General features: G+C 45.4%; 1 protein-coding gene across 1 annotated transcript; it reads right to left on the reverse strand.

Annotated features, from left to right (window-relative positions):
- Positions 1-1334: 1334 nt before the first annotated feature.
- Positions 1335-17694, reverse strand: LOC145402586 (putative glutamate receptor). The gene is made up of 13 exons (XM_080274583.1): positions 17653-17694; positions 11580-11722; positions 8012-8150; positions 6605-6828; positions 6268-6393; positions 5241-5399; positions 4409-4499; positions 3837-4134; positions 3194-3411; positions 2798-2975; positions 2517-2616; positions 1970-2099; positions 1335-1418 (listed from the first exon to the last, which is right to left on the reverse strand). Exons 1-13 carry the CDS (start codon positions 17692-17694, stop codon positions 1335-1337), a joined length of 1932 nt encoding a protein of 643 aa, XP_080130709.1.
- Positions 17695-21797: the final 4103 nt, after the last annotated feature.

A 21797-nucleotide genomic window follows, 5' to 3' on the forward strand; every position in this document is an offset into this window, starting at 1 on the left:
AGTACCACACTAACACCGCCAGCCACACCAGCACCACACTAACACCGTCAGCCACGCCAGCACCACACTAACACCGTCAGCCACACCAGCACCACACTAACACCGTCAGCCACACCAGGAACACACTAACACCGTCAGCCACATCAGCACGGCGCCACACTCTCAAGACTTACCAGTGGAAAGGCGGAGATGAGGCAGCGGCGGGTGAGGCAGTCAGCCGCGCAGGGTCAGGCGGCCAGTGAAGTAAGCCAGCCACCCTGGCCTGCCCTCCTTATCTACTCACCTTTCTAACATCCGCTACCAAAGTTTCGTACTGTCTAAGGTCTTGAGAACAGTGTTCTCTAGACCATGGACTGTATACCCTGCCAGCATATTGATTACCAACACTTATATTTGTTATATTTATTACCAGTCAATGCAGAAGCAGAGGAGGATTTGAGCCATTCCTCTTGTTCTTTTTTAAGAAAAGGGTATTGTAATAGACATTATTTTATTGTAAAAACTTGTATATGAAGTAAGGTGTCGGTTACTTTCACAAAAATATCATTTTCATAACGCAGTTCAGCCCCATTCTTAATACTAACAGCCTGCTCGTGGGAAAAGACAGATCAGTTGAAGGGTTGCATTTTAATAAGGCAGTTTACAGTTCATTAAGTCATAACTAATGGTTGGAGGTCAAGGTAAACAGTCTTATTATGAATCTGTGTCAACAAAAAAATAATAAAGCATACGCATAGGCCTTCCGTAAATTTCTGAAAAGACGACGTGGCTAGGTTCAGAGAAAGAAACTGAGGAAAAATACTGATTGACTATTTTTCTAATGGTTAATGCAATGTGTCTTGGCGGTGGAAATTGAGTCATTATTTGGCTGATATACCACAAAAGAAGAAAAGTGTTGTGATGTCAGGAACAAAGTTATTGAGGACAGAGTTGTTGTGTGTGAGCTGTAGATTTGCTTGAGGAAAGGCGAGACCGAGAGAAAGATAATAGTACCAGAATACAATGCCTATCAAAATGAACCCTTTTCTCTTGATGCATAGTCCTGAATATGTACTTGGGTTAGGATGCGTAATTATATATGCTCTGCCTTATAAGCGAATGAGGAAGAAAGTGGAAGAAATTACTGGTGAAAAGAGGTGAGATTTTTTCCTGTAAACACATACTCGTACACACAGGAACGAATCTGACATCTGTCATCTTGTATTTTCTTCCATCTCCATCCCATATCTGTCAAAATGTCTATATATAATAAGTGAAGAATTAATTTTTTCTTTTGTAGATGAAACATAGGGGTCCCACAGTGTACATGCCTTTGTTGAGGTGTGGTGGCTGCGTCAGTACAGCAGTCGAGAGGAGAACTCCAGGCAGAGGACCAGGAGACTAACCATCAAACCTCCCCCCAGCAGCACAAACATTCCCTAAAATCGTGATGAGTAAGCATGAGTGAATTATTAAGCTTTTTACTTCAAAAATACTTAAAATCTCTCTTTCACTAGAAAAAGAAGACTAAACATGATTATTCAGATACAGGAATCGATAAACGTGCAGAAACAAGAGGTGAAAAATTGGCACAGAAAAAAGAAAGTATTTGGGATGGGAGGATATTCAGTGTTCTATATCCATTAATACATTTCACTCTGTACTTACAAACATTTATAGCTGTTGGAATGTAGTAATGGGTATAGAGCTTTGAATCTTCTCCAGACTCTAATGCTGTCATGCTACTGTGTTTTTTATAGCTCTTGTTTCTGCACCTTTTTGCCATCAATACATCTTAATCATTCCAGAAGGTACTGGCATAGTTAGGAAATCTTCTCTAAGGGTAAAAGTGCAGACAAATGACAAGTGCGTTAAAATTATGAAAATATGGATTGGCCGCCAGCATATTTTAACGTTTGTTTTATATAAACTTAATGATATTTGGTTTCTGAGGTAAAAGTGTGAAAAAAAAATGAAAACATGTGATTACCCAGATGTTTGTGATGGCGAGGGCGGACGTGGTGGCAAACTTTGTAGGGACACTCAGACAGGCGGTAAGGTTTGGGAAGAACTTTGCCTGCCAGTGATTGTACAGACCAGCCTCAGCCACCTGCATTACCCTTACAGACAAAACAGAAGCGTTATTGTTCAGGTACTGCACATAGAGCGGGTAAAAAGTATTATGAAGATACTTTATAACTTGTAATGTTTCTTAAGTAATATTTCTGGATTCCGGGGGCTTGAATGGTGAATAAATGGGAGTGTGGTTCATTTAGTTGGGTAAATGGTTAGTATCTCAATCTATAATTTCTTCCTAGCTCCCTGTACCCCACCTCACCCCCAAACTACGGTGGAAATGGAGGTCTGGAAGATGATGATGATGATGATGAAAATAATGAAGTAATTAGTCGCTCGATATTTCTCAGATCTATCAAGTTTTATCACTCCTCCCCCTTTTTATTTATTCATTTATGTATTTATTTATTTATCGAGTTCACTGAGTACCATTTCATCTGCATAAGGACACGTTACTATACTTGTGACCAATAGCTGAGACGAGTGGGCTGTCTTTGGGTCCTGCCATTGACTCCAGTGCAGGGATGTATCTGTTCCTCCCCAGACTGAACGAACATTTGCCTGGTAATGGGGGAGAGTGGGTGTGTAAGCTTGGTACTGATTTACACACACACACACACACACACACACACACACACACACACACACACACACACACACACACACACACACACACACACACACACACACACACACACACACACAACTCACACATACACATCCCCCTCCCACACTCATTTACCTGTCCTTGTAAACTGGGCAGCCATCCTCTTCTTATGATATACGTCTAGGTTGATCATTGCCGTGCCTCCCTGCATCAACACAGCCGCCACCTTCACCATCTGAGCTGTGTTGAACCGTAAGAGGCGGTTCTGTTCTTTAAGGTTCCACACGTCCCGCCTGATTCCACTCGTCGCAGTCTGGGCAAAAGGGTTGCTTAATTAGAGAATAAAGAAAGAGCTAACAATCATAGGGCGCGTTTGTAGCATTTTAACAGCGACATAATTACTTCCTATCGATAACTTCAAACCTCACAGCTCACAATTAAGCATGTTATTTGTTGATTCATCTCCTCTCATAATCAATGGCTCTTCATGACCAAGGGAAGTATAGTTGTGGGAAAATCAAAGTTAATTACCCTAAAGGCCTGTTCCTCAGCTGTTCCTTCAACCGTGATGACTTTCACGCGGCTATGGATAAGGTCCTCGAGTGACTGGTATGGTTCTGGGATGGTTCTGACGGCCAGGAGTGACATGAGGTTCCCTGCGTAGCTCCGCGTCAGCACCAGCGTCGTCAGCATCCACAGCCCCATCACCACACGCTCCCACCACCACCAATTCCGTTTCTTTTCCAGATCTGAATCGAATACATGGGGGATGGGGAGGGGGGTTCCATTAATAGCGCTCCACAAGAAACTCACCTGGTAATATTTTGTGTGTTGCGAGGTTAGCTCAGTCTCCTTGTGTGGGAGTCTGCATAGCAGCGGGAGTAAGAAACGAATTTGAGTATCTAATGCAGGGTAAATACTGGTAATGCTTGCTGGTGTGGGCGTGGGCGTAGCAGTGGGGGTAAAAAATGAATAGCTGATGCAGGGTAGATATTGATAACGCTGACTGAGCCGTTCCAGCAATACACGAGAAATCGCTTGGCAGGGAAGAAGATGCGTTAAATATGGACCACTGTGTATCCATTGCACTCATAAAAAATAATGCTCTATATGTGTTCTATTTGTGTTAGGCATTATTTCATAGTAACAAGTAGTTGATAAAGGGACGTCTGACCTTGCTGGAACAACACGCGGACACAGTTGAAGGCGCTGGTCAGTAAACGGGTCACACTGAGGGCTTTGACAGGGAGGCATGCGGGCAGCAGCACCACCAAAATGTGTACCAAGAGCGCTAACAAGATGCCCATCCACACTAGAGGCGACAGAGGCAGCAGGAAAGCCCATATGTTCACTTCTGCCTGTTCCCGGCCCGCCATGATACGTGCGTAGCTGATGGTAACAGGGAAGGTGAAGTCAACCACTTGGTGCCGCTCTGGTGTCATTGTGAATAAGCCAAGACCAAGATCTGCTTCCTGTTGAGGAGAGAACTTTGATTACAATTCTGTGTGTGTGTGTGTGTGTGTGTGTGTGTGTGTGTGTGTGTGTGTGTGTGTGTGTGTGTGTGTGTGTGTGTGTGTGTGTGTGTGTGTGTGTGTGTGTGAAAATAATAACACAGCAAATCAGTTTTTAAGTTCCGTTACAACCCACCTATGTATTCAAGTATCTATCAATAAACAAGATAAACTCTGCGCTTAGGGCTCACTCGAATTCATTTATTAACCTGCAGTGAACAAGAGATTAACTGACCTCTCTGTGCACCATGCCTATCATCCCCGTCCACTCTCCATCACTGTTCAGAGCGCCCCAGTAGTCATCGGGAGGGTGCACGTACTTGATACTGAAAGGAAGGTGAATTTTCTTTAGTGTATGCTGTGAAAAATCTGTTGCTTACCTGATAAATAAGGAATGAATTAAGTAAGTGACATTTTCTTTATTTTTTTACTCTAATTTGGCCCAGAATTACCATCTCTCCCTATCGTCAGTAGGATATGATGATAATCACGAGGAATTGCTATGGAAAGGATGTGGAACCGTAGCAGTGTCTTTTTCCGTCACTGAGCTAGATGAAATAAGCTGCAAAGGGACGAAAATTTGGACCAAGTTAAGGTAAAAGAACAAAAATCATGAATATCACACACAAAAAGTATATTAGAAGGAGATATATTGTAAAGAAAGAGACAAAGAAAAATATTCAGTGTTTATACAAGTAACACGAAGTGGATGTTGAAAGTGCTTGACAGAAATACTTTGAGATGGTTTGGCTATGTGAAGAGACTGACTAGAAGAGTGCATGCGAGTGAGGAGGAGGGAGAGGAGGAGGTGGAGACCAAGGATGCGATGGAGGGATGGAGTGGAGAGATATATGAGAGGTGGGTGTGAATTATAGTGAGGACAGCGAAATGGCAGAAGACAGGAGTACGTGGAGGCGATGTGCTTGTGGTCACCCCTGACAGGATTAAGGCGTCTGGCAACAGATAGATAGATAGATACATACATACATACATAGATAGACTGATTGATAGATAGATAGACAGATAGTTTATATGATGGCAAATAACACGATAAACCTTTATATTACGTGAAATTCATGGTCCTGGCGATGGTCTCAATTAGTTGGTTTTCAGCGTTGAGGCCGATGATCTTCTTCTCCCCAGGGTAGTCAGGGTCGTCCACCGTCACCGTCTTTTCTGTGCTGGTCACCACTCTCGACACCACCAGACGAGGCCGCTGGGAGAGCCTTAGAATTGTATGTGTCATTAAATCATATCAATAAATTCCTTCAGTTCGACAGTACATTTGTAGCTGGTTTGTTTGCATCTGAAGGAACTGGGTCACTTCTAAAGCTGAAATACCTAGTTGTGGTTGCAGGAAGAGCCTTAGAATTGCATGTGACATTAAATCATATCAATTATCTAACTCCTTCAGTTCGACAGTACATTTGTAGCTGGTTTGTTTGCGCCTGAAGGAACTGGGTCACTTCTAAAGCTGAAATACCTAGTTGTGGTTGCAAGAACTTCGATGAGCCTTAGCCATACCTAAGACTCCGGTTCGAAAAAAATTGTACAGTAATCTAAGTTTACTATGATCGTCGCGATATGGGAAGAACAAAATATAAAGGACATCTTGTGTTGAAGGAGTTAAGGATTTTACTGTCGGTAGTAACAATGTAACGATTATCATTAGCCATTTCTATAGATGCAGATTCAGCTTAAGTCTCTCTCTTCAAAATATCAATATCTCACATATTTCTGATTAAATTATAGTATGCAGAATCATGGTAAAAATTAATGCGTTAACCTGAACACATCTTCGCTGTTTATAATAAAGATGGTGCTGGAGAGGGACGCCTTCTTGTGGTGATACCAATACGGCCGAGCGGTGGAGATGCTCGCTTACACAAACGTCCCTCAGCTTGCTCCCTATCGCCCCCAAAATGGAGGACAGTGGTCTGCAGGAGAGGGCGACTTCACCCTGTAGTCCACTGGGTTTACATTCAGATGAGGTTGGGGTTGCAGCTACTACTATTACAACTATTACTACTGCTACCGCTACAACTATCGCTACTATTTCTGTTACTACCATAATAAAGATAAAATAATTCTTACCTGGAAAATTTGTCTGAGAAAAGGGGAATGCGCGGTTTTGTTAATCCCAAACCAGGTGACCAAGAGGCAACAAGGCGCGGCTGTGATCCTGGTGGGTGGAAGGGTTGAGCTACGAAGAGACTGACCCTGAAATAGTAGGGCTACTTCTTTAGCATAACAGGTAAAACACACACACACACACACACACACACACACACACACACACACACACACACACACACACACACACACACACACCACTGTAATAGTTTACTTTCTTAGTGTCTACGAATATAGCGATACACATATTTATCTCAGAGAACCTTTGTTTTAGAGGATAAACAAAACTAGATCTTACCTCACTGCTGGAGTATGAATGATGTGTAGCAAAATGGAGTTTGTCATGGCGAGTGTGGTGCGGATGTGGGTGAGGCGGTGGAGTGGAAGACGAGTGAGGACGAGGAGCCTCGTCGACCACACCAGGAGGCGGCCCTTGAGGGACCACTCGGCGAAGGCGGCGAGGAAGGCTGGGTCGTCACTCACCACCACCACCGTCACGGACCATGACACCTGCCGCAGCTGCTGGTGGCACAGGGGTAAGGGTTAAGGGGAGAAAATATACAATATTTGTTTTACTTTACCTTTGCTCACATTTCTGTCCTTTTGCACTAGACTTCACATAGCTCACTGGCAGAATAGGAAATAATACTGCTTTACAGCCTTTCCTTAGCATTTCTTCATGGGTACCATCATATTCCAGTGTTAATCTATAGTTACAGTTCAGAAATCGAAGTGGAGAGATGGCAATTATAAGCCAAGTCAAAGTAAAATGGGTATTGCTTTATTGAATTCTTGAGTGTTGCATCCTTCACTGTTCACTGGATAGCAACAACATCCTATACCTACCCGACGAGCCTGGCCAACCACCCGGGGAAGCTGTGCCTGCGTCACGTTGGCATCCTTGCCGTCTGCTGCCACCTCGAACACCCCCAAACCCCACGGCGCTCTCAGTTCAGTAATGCCAGAGAACTGATGAAATACATCTTTATGAACACACACACACACACACACACACACACACACACACACACACACACACACACACACACACACACACACACACAAAGGAGGATAAAGTATTGTGGGAACTATGCATGTGTTTCAAGCTTAGTTTTTTCCTGGTCTGCACTGAAAATGTCTGGGAAGTGGGAATAGTAAATGAGGAAAGAATTAGCATCTAAAGACAAGTTGTGGGCAACACAAGGGAAGCAAGAAGTTATGCTGGTTGTTAAGAAACGGTCTTTCCAAAAACCAAGTAACTTTCAAGAGCAACCTAAATGAAAATACACATTATAAACACTTTGATGGATGCCTGAAATATGAAACTTTCAATTCTCAAAATCGTTTTGTGGCCGCTGCTTTCAGGTGGGCTATTCTTAGCACAGTAGGAAGGCTAAGTTCTTCAGGCAAATTGATCCATCATTAGTATATATATATATATATATATATATATATATATATATATATATATATATATATATATATATATATATATATATATATATATATATATATATATATATATATATTTTTTGAACGCATACGATGTTAATCCCTACACCACATCTGGTTGAAATCCCTTAACCCAGTATAACATCAGCCGTCTATTCGGTTGCATGATTACCACCCAGCGTAGTGAACTGCAAATCCATATCTTTCATAATGCTGAGAAACCTTGTTAACATTTTTTTTCCCCTAAACTTACGGCTGAGGAGGTCTCGGTGATAAGAATAACAAAATCCTCGAGTTGTGGTACTGCAGCCAAGACAGAGTTTAGAGCATCAGCTATTCCCGCCACATCCCCTCGCCCACCTGTACCAAGATCAGCCAACATTAATATCAACCTCAAAGTGACACAGGTGGCTTTGGATCATAAGTGCATTCATATTCATTTTTTTAATGGAAATATTAATATACATACCGTTACTTGAGGCTACAAGGTGTGAAGAATCAGAGCATACGATGACAGCAGCCACCAACAAGATTAGTAATACCTTGGCAATCATATCTGTGGAGAAAATAGCTATATTCATACTCTATATATATGACCGTTCCTTCCAGCGAATTCCACTAATATTTCCAATATCACATTCTGCATACTCATTCCAAAATGCCCTACTGTAGTCTCCTCATGTACCAGTTTTCTTGCCTGCTTTTGCATTAAAGTCTTTCATTACAAATGTATACTAGGTTTTATGCTTATTCATTGCTTTCTCTAAACATTGTTTCTTTTGTTCAGTTAAGTTAATCCTGCCTCTCCCATTTATATGAAGAATTTTCCAGTGATATCACTTAATTTTTTGTTGACCAGAAGTCCTACACTTCCTTTCCAGTATACCTCTGTAGCACAGTACGTGACCATAAGACAGTTCTATAAATGTCTCACCTGGCCTTCCAACCTCGCTAAAACCTACGATATCACAATTCACATCTCTCAGTTCTTCAAGAAGAAAAGCTAAGTTAGCTTCACTAGAAAGAGTTTTGGACTTTGTCACCCCTAAGATTCATTTTCCAAAGGCAGTTAGGTATTCTCCCACAGAGATTCTTAGCACCCCATACTTTGGAGCAGGTTTGACCCCCTCCACTGTCAGCTGCCCCGTTGTTGCTGGGTACTAGAGTCCATGGCTTTGTGGAACTAGTCATAGTGATTTAGAAAGGAGGTTTGTGCTGTTACCTCGCAAGGCTGACACAGACAATTACTGCAAGGGGAACACTATTGTTCTGATCCCAAATAATGACCTTGCCTTGTATGGTTGCACCTGACTAATACAGCTCCACTGATCTTTGGAATGCATAAGTTTCCTCGTCATGGCAAGGCAGTGTCTCTTTGATGAAGTAGATGTGATGTTTACCTCTGACCCTATTTGGGCAAACAGAGCTCACAAGTAATAAAAAAACCTCCACTACTGGGTAAATGAAACTAGAATAAAATATCTCTCAGAAGCTGTATTGATTTTTACATGAATTATGGCGTTCTCTGACATATGAGGGATTGGTCGTTCACTGACATATGAAAGATATCTCACAGAGTACAGGACAGTTTTGAAAATGTAACCCATAACACTAACACATTTCATGCACTTTTGTTACACAAGAGATCACAGAGATATATTAGGATAGGAAATCAGAAGAGGGTGTCTGTTGATGCATGAAAGCACCGACAAAGGCAGATGACCAGTTTATTTCAAACATGTTATGGCATCTTCCTCCTCTTCAGTGGAGAATATTAAAAAAAAAAAAAAATCAAGTTTCCGGTGAGAGAAAATTTTGTCTACAAACACATTCGGTACTAGTAATATTTTTCTTGTTTTAAACTATGTTCACTAGATGAAGAATCCATAATGTTAAGTCCTAAACACTTACCAAACCTAGAACTAGACAAGACTCTGTGCACACTCTGTACATTGCAGCGCCATTAGTTACAACCAGCGAGATTTTCTTGGTGGGAGTGGAAAATTATCCTTCCTTAGTGTTTTTAGAATTTCTCAGTGCCAGTATGAGTTTTAAGTAGTTGATGAAATTCTGTTTGCCTTTAGGTACAGCGATATATATATATATATATATATATATATATATATATATATATATATATATATATATATATATATATATATATATATATATATATATGAAGTCTTTGGGATCAAGAAAAGGAAAGCAAGAAATCACAAATCTAGAATCATTTTCAACGGAGTGTACGCCTAAAATGAGTCAAGTCTCCATTCACTTGCCATTCAAGCCTTTGGAAATCACGAATGAACCTATCTATCTATCTATCTATAGCCCGACGCCCTAATCCCGCAAAGGGTGGCCGCAGACAAAACGCCTCCAAGTCACTCTGTCACCCACCATTTGACTCCCCTCCCCCCAACTCACCCCCCCTCCCTCATATACCTCTCAACTCCATCCCTCCACCTCATCCTCGGTCTACCCCTCCCTCTCCCTCCCTCCACCTCCCCTACATACACCCTCTTAGTCAGTCTTTCATTCTCCATCCTCTCCACATGTCCAAACCACCTCAGTGTATTTCTCCTAATCTTTTCAACCACATCCACATCTACCCCACAACGTTCCTTCACTTCTTCATTCGTCAACCTGTCCCTCCATGTCACTCCACATGCTCCTCTCAAGTAACTCATTTCCTCTGCTCTCACTCTTGACTTGTTCCCCTCTTGCAAGGTCCACGCCTCGCTTCCATACGTCAGGGTAGGGATCACAATACCATCATGCAGTGACTTCTTAACTTCCATACTCACCTCCCTATTTCTCATCACTGCTTTCAGTGTGCCAACAACCTTCCTTCCCTGCTGTACCCTTTCACGTACTTCATCCCCCAAAGTTCCATCCTTACTCATCACACTACCCAAGTACTTGAATGCACTCACATTCTCCATATCCTCACCATCCACGACAACTTAAATGTTTTACCCTGGTGTGTTTTACATAAATAATTTGCTGTATAAGCAGCTGCAGTGTACAGCTTTTCCCTCGACTATAAGTTAATAGATGGGTGCAACGCTTTTAAAATGCACAGCCGTACATACTTCATCCACAGATTCAGTCTTTGGCCAATAGTTTTACGTATTTATCGTCTGCATCTTACATTCTCCTATTTTCACAAAATGCCAGGTAAAGCCATCTTTTTCTTGGCCTTCCTTGCCCAGTCCTGCTTTCATACTCATCCATATAGAAATCTTTAACCAACTTATTACATCCTTTCACAACATACGACCATCCATTACCATCTAAGCAGAGTCTTTTGCCTCTGATCATCAGACTTAGTAAAAAAATTGCTTCATGGATAGCTCCTATACTAATCTTCGGCTAAGATATCTGAAGTAAATGTTGCTTCAAGGCCGGAACACCTAGGCTGGTTACAGTACATGGAAAGTGTTCAAAAGCGAGTTTTTTTCCCCCTGCATCTCTCACCCCGGTATTTGTGCTGCTCATCTTATGTTGTGGTCAAACTTGATCAGACACACGTGTGTATTAACTTACTGTATATTTCATCTGTTGATAACAGTGCTGACGAATTCTGTACTCAGTGTACTCGTGACAGAATACATTGCCTTTCATACATACGTTGATGTAAGTACTGTAAATACAAAATGAACCGGGCATACGGTGCTAAATCCCACGTAAACATTCTCATATTCATAAACAGGGCATTTTCTACACGCCATGGCGGGGTAACGCTGACTGGAAGAGTGTAATTCTTGGCCTTGACCTGCTTGGAGTTCAGAGTACCTTCCCTTCGCCAATGTCTCACCCACCTTCCCACGGTAGAGGCACTGGCACCCGTCCGCTTGGCAATGGCCCTCATGGACAAACCCTCCTCCCACAGGGTTACATAGCGTTCACGTTCGCTTAGCTTGGTTTTCCTACAGCAGAGTCGCTGTCCTGGCATTCTTTGTCCCTGTGCATAGTAAAAACAGTATGATCAATCTGAAATGCCAAGGATTTTGAACGCTAAACTGGACTTTAGTTCGATAACTGAGAGAATGGTTGTATGATCAGTTTTATGTTAGTGCTTTAAGTAATTTTACAGTTGCATTATTCTTAGGTCGTGATGATGATGATGAGGAGGAGGAAGAGAAGGAACACGAAGAGGAAGTAGAGGAGCAGGAAATGACAACACCAATGAGAAAAGACATCGGGAGGCTGACTGGAAACTAGTGGCTGGCTAAAATTTAACTAAAATATCTCCACTAACCTCCCTCGTATGTTGCCTTTTTTTACCAACAGTATTTGAGGGACTGCTGTTATGGTGAGACTAGACATTAGCACCTGCAGCCCATTTAGTGCGATTTTGCGGGGAGGAGGGGGGAGGGTTACAGATGGACTATTTTTATTTTCTTTTTGTCTTCTTCTGGGAGCTCTGTCTTAGAAAATGCACGAAAAATATATAGCAAGAATTCATTTATATTTCATCAGTCTTTAGATATTGGGTACTTTAGAGATATCAAAACATAACAATATCGAGATCTGTGTGCATGGAAATATGAATGACTTTAAATAATAATATCCGTGTATGGGCCAAGCCTAAACCGAGGTACGAAGTGGAGTTATAGCAGGATTAGTTACCAAAGGCAACGCAAGAAGGACATCGAATTAAAACAGACATGGTTTAAGTATCATGCCTACACGATGTACAGTATGTTCCGAAGTATTTCTACAACAAAGTGCAGTGGACCGCAGCCTTCCCCCCAAGCACTTTGTTCATAATACTGCGTCTCCGTTTACAGATCTTTCTTACTGTGTCATCTCTCACTCTCACATCGGTTCTTATTTTGATGCACATTAGTCACAACATTCGTCTTTTTCGTTCCTCAAAATTCAGAGTTTATGCTTCCATACGGCACAGGTACTTAGAAACATATCACCCTCTCAACCGGCCAGGTGCCGTAGTGGCGCTTAACTTAACTTCCTACTCCATCTACTGTAGATGGGAACCTCGGTGTAAACCTCTAGACTGCAGCTCTTTCCAAACCAAATAACTCTTGACACGAATAGTTTCCTCAACCATAATATTCTGTGACTTTTTCATAGGTCTCCTCCGCTCCTGGTTGTTTCTCCCACATACATCCTTATTAACTGGATCATCCTCAGTTAATTTTGTCACATCCCCTATAACCCAAATTGGCGTTCGCATATTATGTAGACAATAGACCTTAATTGCTCATTATATACTCACCCATGCCAGCGATACCCCATGATATACCGAAGGAACTTTTCACCAAAGGAAAGAGTTCGCCATTCCTAGGCGCTGTTTAGTGTCCATGACTCAGAGCCAGGATGATAGGGAACACCAGCCCCTTCAAGATGTGAACCTTCGTCCCTCTGCATAAATACTCGAACTGATTACATCCGTAACACCATAAACCAAACCCGTCCCTGCCAAAATAAGCAAATTTCTCCATGACCTCTGTATTCTCATCACATCCCTGAACAGACTGCATTGTTTTAGTAGCCTACATAACTGAGGTGCTACGAGACTCATTATTGCTGCTCGAGGTCTGACAGTCCCAATAGGAATATTTCGATTATCATACACAACTTGTAACCACATAACTGTAGAATCTCTCACCCAGACAAGCACCACACGAACACCGTCAGACATACCAGCACCTGACTAGCACTGTCAGCCACACCAGCACCGTCAGCTAAACCAGAAGCTCACCAACACCGTCAGCCACACAAGCACTGCACCACACTCTCAAGACTTACCAGCGGAGAGGCGATGGTGAGGTAGCGGCAGGTGAGGCAGTGAGGCGCTTAAGACCACACACCCAATGCAGTGAGCCAGCCACCCTGTCCCGCCCTTTTTATCTACTTACCACCCACCCAAGACCCACCAAACTGTCGTACACCACTTACTTCTACAAGGACTTTTTTCTCTGATAGGCTCTAGCTCCCCTGGAAAATACTGTGAGAACTTAAAAACAAATATAACAGTAGGGAGCAAAGTATGCAGTTTCTGTATCATGAAAAAAAAAAAAAAAGGCAGTATTTAATATCACAGATCTTAACTTGCCACATACAGGAGAGGGACTTCTTTTCACATTTCCTAAAAAGTAAGATATATATATATATATATATATATATATATATATATATATATATATATATATATATATATATATATATATATGTGTGTGTGTGTGTGTGTGTGTAAATAATAGATAGATTGATAGATGGATAGATAGATATACAACTGTGTGTGTGTGTGTGTGTGTGTGTGTGTGTGTGTTTGTATGTATCTGTGTGTGTTTGTATGTGTGCGTGTTTGTGTGTGTGTTCGTAAGTGTGTGTGTGTGTGTGTGTGTGTGTGTGTGTGTGTGTGTGTGTGTGTGTGTTTGTATGTATCTGTGTGTGTTTGTGTGTATGTGTGCGTGTTTGTGTGTGTGTTCGTAAGTGTGTGTGTGTGTGTGTGCATGTGTGTGTGTGTGTGTGTGTGTGTGTGTGTGTGTGTGTGTGTGTGTAGTTAATGAATTGTTTTCAAGTTGTCCTCAGCTTTCTCTTTTTTCTTTCTTTTTTCAGGGTTATTTGGATCCAGTAGAAGAAGAGCCCTAGGAGGTACAAGTTTGCCAGTCAGCCTCTACTCCTCTGGTAGTAACTTCCTCTCCTCCTCCTCCTCCTCTTCCTCCTCCCACTGTTTTAACATCTTCCTTCGCTTCCTCTTCCTCCTCCTACCTCAATGCCTTCCTCTTCCTCTTTCACCTGTGCGAGCTTCTTCCTCCTCCTCTCTCAGAACTAGCCTCCTCCCCCTCTCAGTCCTCCCTCCTTGGCAGCTTTTTCCTTCCTCCCCAGTGCCAGTCTCTTTCTCCTCCTACTCCCTCAGTGTCCCCCTTTTCCACCTATTTCCTTAGTACCAGTCGCTTCCTTCTCCTTCCTCAGTGCCATTCTCTTCTTCCTCCTCCTTCTCCTCTTTCCTCAGTGCCAGTCTGTTCTTCCTCCTCCTTCTCCTCCTCCTCCTCCTCCTCCTCCTCCTCCTCTTTCCTCAGTGCCAACATCTTCCTCCTCCTTCTCCTTGAGTGCCAGCATCTTCAAATTTGACCTTCTTTGTAGCTGAATGTTTCTTGCCAGTGGGTGGTGAGGTGTGACTCTTCGTATCTTTGAAATTCAGATATTATGTAAATACTTGTTGATCTCTCACGAATACTTAATAAAACTCTGTGAATATTTCTTTCTATATCCTCTGTAATTCTAATTTCTGGGTGAAGTAAGACAACAGAATAACTGAACATACTAATTTGAAAATGAGTGTACAGAGCGACAATGGTGTTGTTATTAATCTGCCTGAAAGAGAAAATGTGTAGGAAAAATTAATTGACGTCGAAGTATGCCGGCGTGAGTGGTGCCATCATCCCAGCTTAAAATCTTTGACCCATCATCATTAAGGAATCGAAGGTAAGTGAGCTCGGCAACTGCAGATATGACAGCACCTTACCCACCCACACCAACATCATTAAACCCACCAAACACCTTACCCACCTCCTAAAACACCAAACATCCATCTTACCCACCAAGCTAACCCCACCTACCACCATACCCACCCCACATCAACCACACCAACCATGATGCCCACTCACACCAACCCTACCAACCTCCACACCTACCAATACATACATCATTAATCTACAAATCACCTCACTCATCCCTACCAACAACGATACTCACACCAACCCCACCGATCGCATCAACCACCCATATGAACCCAATCAACCTCCTCACCTTCCTCACCCACCCACACCAACCCAGCCACCTCACCAAATACCATACCCGCCTAAACCAACCCAACCACCTCACCAACTGCTATGCCCATCTACACCAACCCCACCACCTCATCAACTACCATACACACCCACATCAACCACCATTCCCACCCACACCAACCACCATTCCCACCCACACCAACCACCATTCCCACCCACACCAACCACCATGCCTACCCACACCAACCACCATACCCACCCACACCAACCACCATACCTACCCACACCAACCACCATACCTACCCACACCAACCACCATTCCCACCCACACCAACCACCATACCTACCCACACCAACCACCATTCCCACCCACACCAACCACCATTCCCACCCACACCAACCACCATGCCTACCCACACCAACCACCATACCCACCCATACCAACCACCATACATACCCACACCAACCACCATATCTACCCACACCAACCACCATTCCCACCCACACCAACACCATACCTACCCACACCAACCACCATACCTACCCACACCAACCACCATTCCCACCCACACCAACCACCATACCTACCCACACCAACCACCATACCTACCCACACCAACCACCATTCTCACCCACACCAACCACCATACCTACCCACACCAACCACCATTCCTATCCACACCAACCACCATACCTACCCACACCAACCACCATTCCCACCCACACCAACCACCATTCCCACCCACAGCAACCACCATATCTACCCACACCAACCACCATACCTACCCACACCAACCACCATTCCCACCCACACCAACCACCATTCCCACCCACACCAACCACCATTCCCACCCACACCAACCACCATTCCCACCCACACCAACCACCATACCTACCCACACCAACCACCATTCCTACCCACACCAATCACCATTCCCACCCACACCAACATCATACCTACCCACACCAGCCACCATACCTACCCACACCAACCACCATTCCCACCCACACCAACCACCATTCCCACCCACACCAACCATCATACCTACCCACACCAACCATCATACCTACCCACACCAACCATCATACCTACCCACACCAACCACCATACCTACCCACTCCAACCACCATTCTCACCCACACCAACCACCATTCCCACCCACACCAACCACCATTCCAACCCACCCCACTCCCACCACCCCAGCAACCACTATACCTACCCACTCCAACCCCACCATCTTACCAACTACCATACACACTCACACCAACCTTACAGCCCCACCAACTACCGTACCCACGTACACCAACCACCATACCCACTCAAATCAACCCCACCAACCACCATACCCAATCAAGCTAACTACCATACCCACCGACACCAACCCAAGCACCCCACCAACTACCATACCAGCTCACACCAACCCCATCAACCACCATACCAACCCACACCAACCCCACCAACCACCATACCACCCCACACCAACCCCACCACCAAACAACAACCCCACCAATCACCAAACCAATCAACCACACCAACCCCACCAATCACCGTGCCATCCCACACCAACCCCATCATATCAACATGCACCAACCCCACCAACCACCGTACCAACCCACACCAACCTCACCAATCACCGAATCAACCCACAATAACCTCACCTACCACCGTACTAACCCATACTAACCCTACCAGACACCTAACCAACCCACACTAATCCTACCAACCACAGTGACAACTCACACAAACCCCATCAACCATCTTTCAACCAACACCAACACTATCCACCACCATACCAGCCCACAACGACCCCACCAATCACCTAATTAACCCACACGAACCCCACCAATCACTAACCCAATCAATCACCGAATTAACCCACACCAACCCCACCAACCACCGATTTAATCCATATCATTCTCACCGATCACCGGACAACTCACACCAACCTCAACAACCACCGCACCAACCCACTAACCCCACCAATCCCATTAATCAGCGAACCAACCCACAACAGCCCCACCAACCACCATGCCAACCAACATCGACCCCACCAACCACCATACGAACCCACACCAAACCCACCAACCCCACCAACCAACACCAACCCCACCAACCTCCTTACCAACCCACATCAGCCCCATCAAACACCATACCAACCCACACCAACCCCATAATCACAGAACCAACCCACACCAACCCCACCAATCACCTACTCAACCCACAATAACCTCATCTACCATCGTAGTAACCCACATCAATTCTACCAGACATCTAACAAGCCCACACTAACTCCACCATCACCTTATCAACCACCCCAACCCCACCAATCACCGTACCAACCACCCCAACCCCACCAATCACCGTACCAACCACACAAATCACCGAACCAACCCCACCAACCCCACCAATCACCTTACCAACCCCACCAATCACCGTACCAACCTCACCAATCACCTTACCAACCCAACCAATCACCGTACCAACCCCACCAACCCTACTAATCACCGAACCAACCCCACCAATCACCTTACCAAGCACACTAATCACCTTACCAACCCCACCAACCCCACATATCACCGTACCAACCACCCCAACCCCACCAATCACCGTGCCAACCACACAAATCACCGAACCAACCACACCAACCACACCAATCACCTTACCAACCCCACCAATCACCGTACCAACCACACCAATCACCTTACCAACCACACCAACCACACCAATCACCGTACCAACCCCACCAACCACACCAATCACCATACCAACCCCACCAACCCTACCAATCACCGAACCAACCCCACCAACCCAACATATCACCGTACCAACCACACCAACCCCACCAACCACCGTACCAACCACCCCAACCCCACTAATCACCGTGCCAACCACACAAATCACCGAACCAACCACACCAACCACACCAATCACCTTACCAACCCCACCAATCATCGTACCAACCCCACCAATCACTTACCAACCCAACCAATCACCGTACCAACCCCACCAACCCTACCAATCACCGAACCAACCCCACCAAACCCACCAATCACCTAGCCAAGCACACTAATCACCTTACCAACCCCACCAACCCCACCAATCACCTTACCAACCACACCAACCCCACCAATCACCGTACCAACCACACCAACCCCACCAACTACCGTACCAACCACCCCAACCCCACCAATCACCGTGCCAACCACACCAATCACCTTACCAACCACACCAATCACCTTACCAACCACACCAATCACCGTACCAACCCCACCAATCACCTTACCAACCTCACCAATCACCGTACCAATCCCACCAATCACCTTACCAACCCCACCAATCACCGTACCAACCACACCAATCACCGTACCAACCCCACCAACCCTACCAATCACCGAACCAACCCCATCAAACCCATCAATCACCTTACCAAGCACACTAATCACCTTACCAACCCCACCAACCCCACCAATCACCTTACCAACCCCACCAATCACCTTACCAACCACACCAATCACCGTACCAACCACACCAACCCCACCAACCACCGTACCAACCACCCCAACCCCACCAATCACCGTGCCAACCACACAAATCACCGAACCAACCACACCAACCCCACCAATCACCTTACCAACCACACTAATCACCGTACCAACCCCACCAACCCCACCAATCACCTTATCAACCCAACCAATCACCGTACCAACACCACCAACCCCACAAATCACCTTACCAACCCCACCAATTACCTTACCAACCCCACCAACCCCACCAATCACTTTACCAACCCCACCAATCACCTTACCAACCCCACCAATCACCTTACCAACCACACCAACCCTACCAATCACCTTACCAACCACACCAACCCCACCAATCACCGTACCAATCACACCAACCCCACCAACCACCATACCAACCCACACCAACCTCACCACCCAACAACAACCCCACCAGTCACCGATCGAGCCACATCAACACCACCAATCACTGAACCAACCCCACCAATCACCTTACCAACCCCACCAATCACCTTACTAACCCCATGAAGCCCACCAATCACCTTACCAACCACACCAACCACACCAATCACCGAATTAACCCATACCATCTCCACCAATCACTGTACTGTACCAACCCCACCAACCTCACCAATCACCGAACCAACCCACACGAACCCCACCAATCACTGAATTAACTCACACTAACCCCACCATTCATTATACCAACCACGCCAACCCCACCAATTACCGAACCAACCCCACCATCACCTTACCAACCACACCAACCCCACCAAGCACCGAACCAACCACACCAACCACACCAATCATCGAACCAACCACGCCAACCCCACCATCACTTTACCAACCACACCAACCCCACCAATCACCGAATCAACCCCACCAACCCCACCATCACCTTACCAACCACACCAAACCCACATCACCTTACCAACGACACCAACCCCACCATCATCTTACCAACCCCACCAACCCCACCATCACCTTACCAACGACACCAACCCCACCATCACCTTACCAGCCACACCAACCCCACCAATCACCAAACAAACCCCACCAATCACCTTACTAACCACACCAACCCCACTAATCACCGTACCAACCAAACCAACCCCACAAACCACCATACCACAACCCCACCAATCACCGACATCAGCACCACCAATCACTGAACCAACCGCACCAACCCCACCAATCACCTTACCAACCCCACCAACCCCACTAACCACCTTACCAACCGCACCAACCCCACCAATCACCTTACTAACCTCACCAACCCCACCAGTCACCGAACCAACCCCACCAACCCCACCAATCACCGTACCAACCACACCAATCCCACTAATCACCGAATCAACCACACCAACCCCACCAATCACCGAATTAACCCACACAAACCCCACCAATCACTATACCAACCCCACCAACCTCACCAATCACCGAACCAACCCACACGAACCCCGCCAATCACCGAATTAACCCACACTAACCCCACCAATCATTATACCCACCACGCCAACCCCACCAATCACCGAACTAACCCCACCAACCCCACCATCACCTTATCAACCACACCAATCCCACTAATCAACGAACCAACCCCACCAACCCCACCAATCACCGTACCAACCACACCAACCCCATCAATCACCGTACCAACCCACATCAACCCCATCAATCAACTTACCATCCCTACCAACCCCACCAATCACCATACCCACCCACACCAACCCCACCAATCACCGTACCATCCACACCAACCCCATGAATCACCGAACCAACCACACCAACCCCACCAATCACCGAACTAACTACACCAACCTGACCAATCACCGAACCAACCCACAGCAACCCCACCAATCACCTTACCAACTACACCAACCCCACCAATCACCGAACCAACCCTACCAACCCCACCAATAACCGAACCAACCCCACCAACCACCGTACTAATTCGCCCAACCCCACCAACCAACAACAACCCCAACAATCACCTAACCAACCACATCAACCCCACCAATCACCTTACTATCCCTACCAACCCCACCAATCACTTAACCAACCACATCAACCCCACCAATCACCTTACTATCCCTACCAACCCCACCAATCACCATACCCACCCACACTAACACCACCAATCACCATATCCACCCACACTAACCCCACCAATCACCATGCCCACCCACACTAACCCCACCAATCACTATTCCCACCCACACTAACCCCACCAATCACCATACCCACCCACACTAACCCCACCAATCACCATACCCATCCACACTAACCCCACCAATCACCATACCCACAACCACTAACCCCACCAATCACTATTCCCACCCACACTAACCCCACCAATCACTATACCCACCCACACTAACCCCACTGATCACTATACCCACCCACACTAACCCCACCAATCACCGATCCAACAACACCAACCCCACCAATCACCTTACAAACCACACCAACCCCACCAATCGCCACACCCACTCACACCAACCTCACTAATGACCTCTCCCACCCAGACCAACCCCACCAACCATAATACCCATCACAGTAACCCCACCTACCCTTCCAATGACCATACTAACCAATATCCTCCCACATCAACTTCACCAAACCGCCTTACATCCACTGATCACACCATTTACTTCTACCACACACACACACACACACACACACACATGCGCGTTGAGGCACAAATTTAATCGCCCAAGACACATTATCATACACCATGAACACACACACACA

The sequence above is a fragment of the Coenobita brevimanus genome, chromosome 58, assembly GCF_032717465.1.
Source record: "Coenobita brevimanus isolate Jiangsu-jjx chromosome 58, ASM3271746v2, whole genome shotgun sequence".
Taxonomy (NCBI): Eukaryota; Metazoa; Arthropoda; class Malacostraca; order Decapoda; family Coenobitidae; genus Coenobita; species Coenobita brevimanus.